The following is a 2358-nucleotide window of genomic DNA, read 5'->3' as shown; positions in this document are numbered from 1 at the left end:
CACAATATAAATTTTCGACTCACTTACCTATCTGAATAATTTATTTTAACTCGTCATACATTTCTTCAATCTCCTCATCAGCTGCGGAGGTGGTTGGCACATAAACTTGTACTACTGTGACAGATAACCACCTTACAAACAGACTGCCTTGCAATATTTATGAACAAATTCGCACTGAACCAACATGAATAATCTGCGGCTCCTCTGGAACGAACGGTCTTTTATTTGTGCGTTGCACCAGTGTGAATGAGCAGGAGATACACGTCTTCTGTTGTTTGTAGATTAACAAGATAAGCCAGTGGACATCATGTTTTATTGCAGGAGATCCTTGTAATCACTAGTTATTATTTTTGAGTGGCAATTAATTTCAAATACGTTGCAGGCAATAGGCACGCAGTTTTATATTTTGCCTGGCGTGATCTGTTTGCAAGTTGCCTGCCTCCGACAGATCCGATTGCCTTCAAATTGAATGAACTGTAGAATTTCGATTAAAGGGGGAGGAGCGAATGCTGTCACGAATGATGTTCAGGTAAGAGGAAAGGTAAAGGGAAAAAATATGCGCTTCTCATGTAGAATATGTGGAGGACATTTTATTTGTTTATGGCAAACGTTAAACACCCAGTCTCATGAAGCATAGGAGACTATACTAGCTAATACATTTATCTTATAGCCAACTTCTTGCATCATAATCTTGGAGGGTAATTAATACTTTCTTTCGATACATTTCGCCCGACGAAAACGGAGGAACTGAATCACTCACATCATCTATAGAAAACTTTTCATGTTCCTCAGCGCAAATTACATTCAGCATCATCAGTATGTGCACAATCTCTGTCGGAGCGACTCTGTCGATTTCCTTCATGAATTCTGCTTTTGTGAAGACTGCTGTCTTGCACCCCAGTTTCTTCAGCCAAGCCACGAAATTCTCATAGTAAGCATCTGTCAGTTCATCGACACTGTTTCTAACCAGATCGTGTCGTAGGCTGGTATACAGGAAAAATACCAGGTCTCTTACAGGTGAAGAGTAGGTCAGAGTCTGGAAGTCAAAAAATTTAACGTCCGTTGGCTTCTCACTGTCCTCGTATCGGAAAACCATGTTGTTAACCCATAAATCATTGTGTGATAGCGAAGCAAATGGTTCCACAACTTCCGCCCAAAGTTTTGCGAACGGCAAGTCACTGAGGCGTTCGAAAGCAGCTTTTACTTTATCGTTGAACGGTGCGATCTCTGGAAGTCGGCACATGTGTTCCACCATGACGTCGCTGAATCGCTTCTGTTCTTCAGGAGGCATGCTGTCGAATTTACACTTGCCTTCGATAACGTCTTTAAACACTTGTGGTTTGAGGATCCTGAGAGCGACAGCTGACGCATGGAACTGGGCGATCTTCCTGACCAGCATCCTGGCGTGCGGAAGGTCGAGTCCGGTCATCTGATCTGCCATCCGGTAGCCGCTGGAGGTCAGGTTCTCCAGTAGGAGCACCGCGTTGTCATCGGCCGCCGCCGAGTCGTCGCCGGCGCTGTTTACCTGCGATCCGTAATACCGCGGCAAAGGGTCGCACACTTCCTCAGCCGGAACGCCCCTCTCACGCTGCAACTTAATTAGTTCGACATTTATGGAGCGATACGCGTTTATTTCTTTTAAAAATGTCGTCGCGCTACCGAAAACTTTTTTCTGCATTTCTGTTGGAGGCATGAATTTGCCGACAAGGTCCAGCGTTTCACCATCTCGCAGATGCGCCTGAATACTCAATAGAGTGCTTCCGTAATTCTGTCCGACCTTCGTCAGACGTTTCACAGATAAAGTTCGTACGGTGCCTTGTGGCAGGCCGAGCAGGTGATCAAACTTCGCAGCGGTCACAGCCTCCGTCCACGGAATGTCCTCCATCGGAAACCTGAAATAATATTTGCAAATGTTTATATTCATGATTTTGATAGAATTACACAGGAAATTCATTATTAGACGTACGTTATAAAATATTCAGCATTTTTGTCTACTTTGTCTTTACGGTTGTTTCATTTCCGTCGCCTACACTAGCCAGGAACAGGCCGTCAGCTACTCACTAACAAGGGAACCTCCCCATCGCACCCCCCTCAGATTTAGTTGTAAGTTGGCACAGTGGATAGGCCTTGAAAAACTGAACACAGATCAATCGAGAAAACAGGAAGAAGTTATGTGGAACTATGAAAAAGCCGGCCGGAGTAGCCGTGCGGTTCTAGGCGCTACAGTCTGGAGCCGCGTGACCGCTACGGTCGCAGGTTCGAATCCTGCCTTGGGCATGGATGTGTGTGATGTCCTTAGGTTAGTTAGGTTTAATTAGTTCTAAGTTCTAGGGGACTGATGACCACAGCAGTTAAGTC

At 45.1% G+C, this 2358-nt stretch overlaps 1 protein-coding gene across 1 annotated transcript; it reads right to left on the bottom strand.

The window, feature by feature from the left end:
* Positions 1-577: 577 nt before the first annotated feature.
* On the bottom strand, positions 578-1885 carry LOC124623145. The gene has a single exon (XM_047148936.1). The coding sequence runs from the start codon at positions 1883-1885 to the stop codon at positions 665-667; it is 1221 nt and encodes a 406-aa protein (XP_047004892.1). The 3' UTR covers positions 578-664.
* Between the last annotated feature and the right edge of the window lie 473 nt (positions 1886-2358).

Source organism: Schistocerca americana, chromosome 7 (assembly GCF_021461395.2).
Source record: "Schistocerca americana isolate TAMUIC-IGC-003095 chromosome 7, iqSchAmer2.1, whole genome shotgun sequence".
Classification (NCBI taxonomy): domain Eukaryota; kingdom Metazoa; phylum Arthropoda; class Insecta; order Orthoptera; family Acrididae; genus Schistocerca; species Schistocerca americana.
The sequence above is the reverse complement of the archived record's forward strand: the minus strand, read 5'-3'. Positions and strand labels throughout refer to the sequence as shown.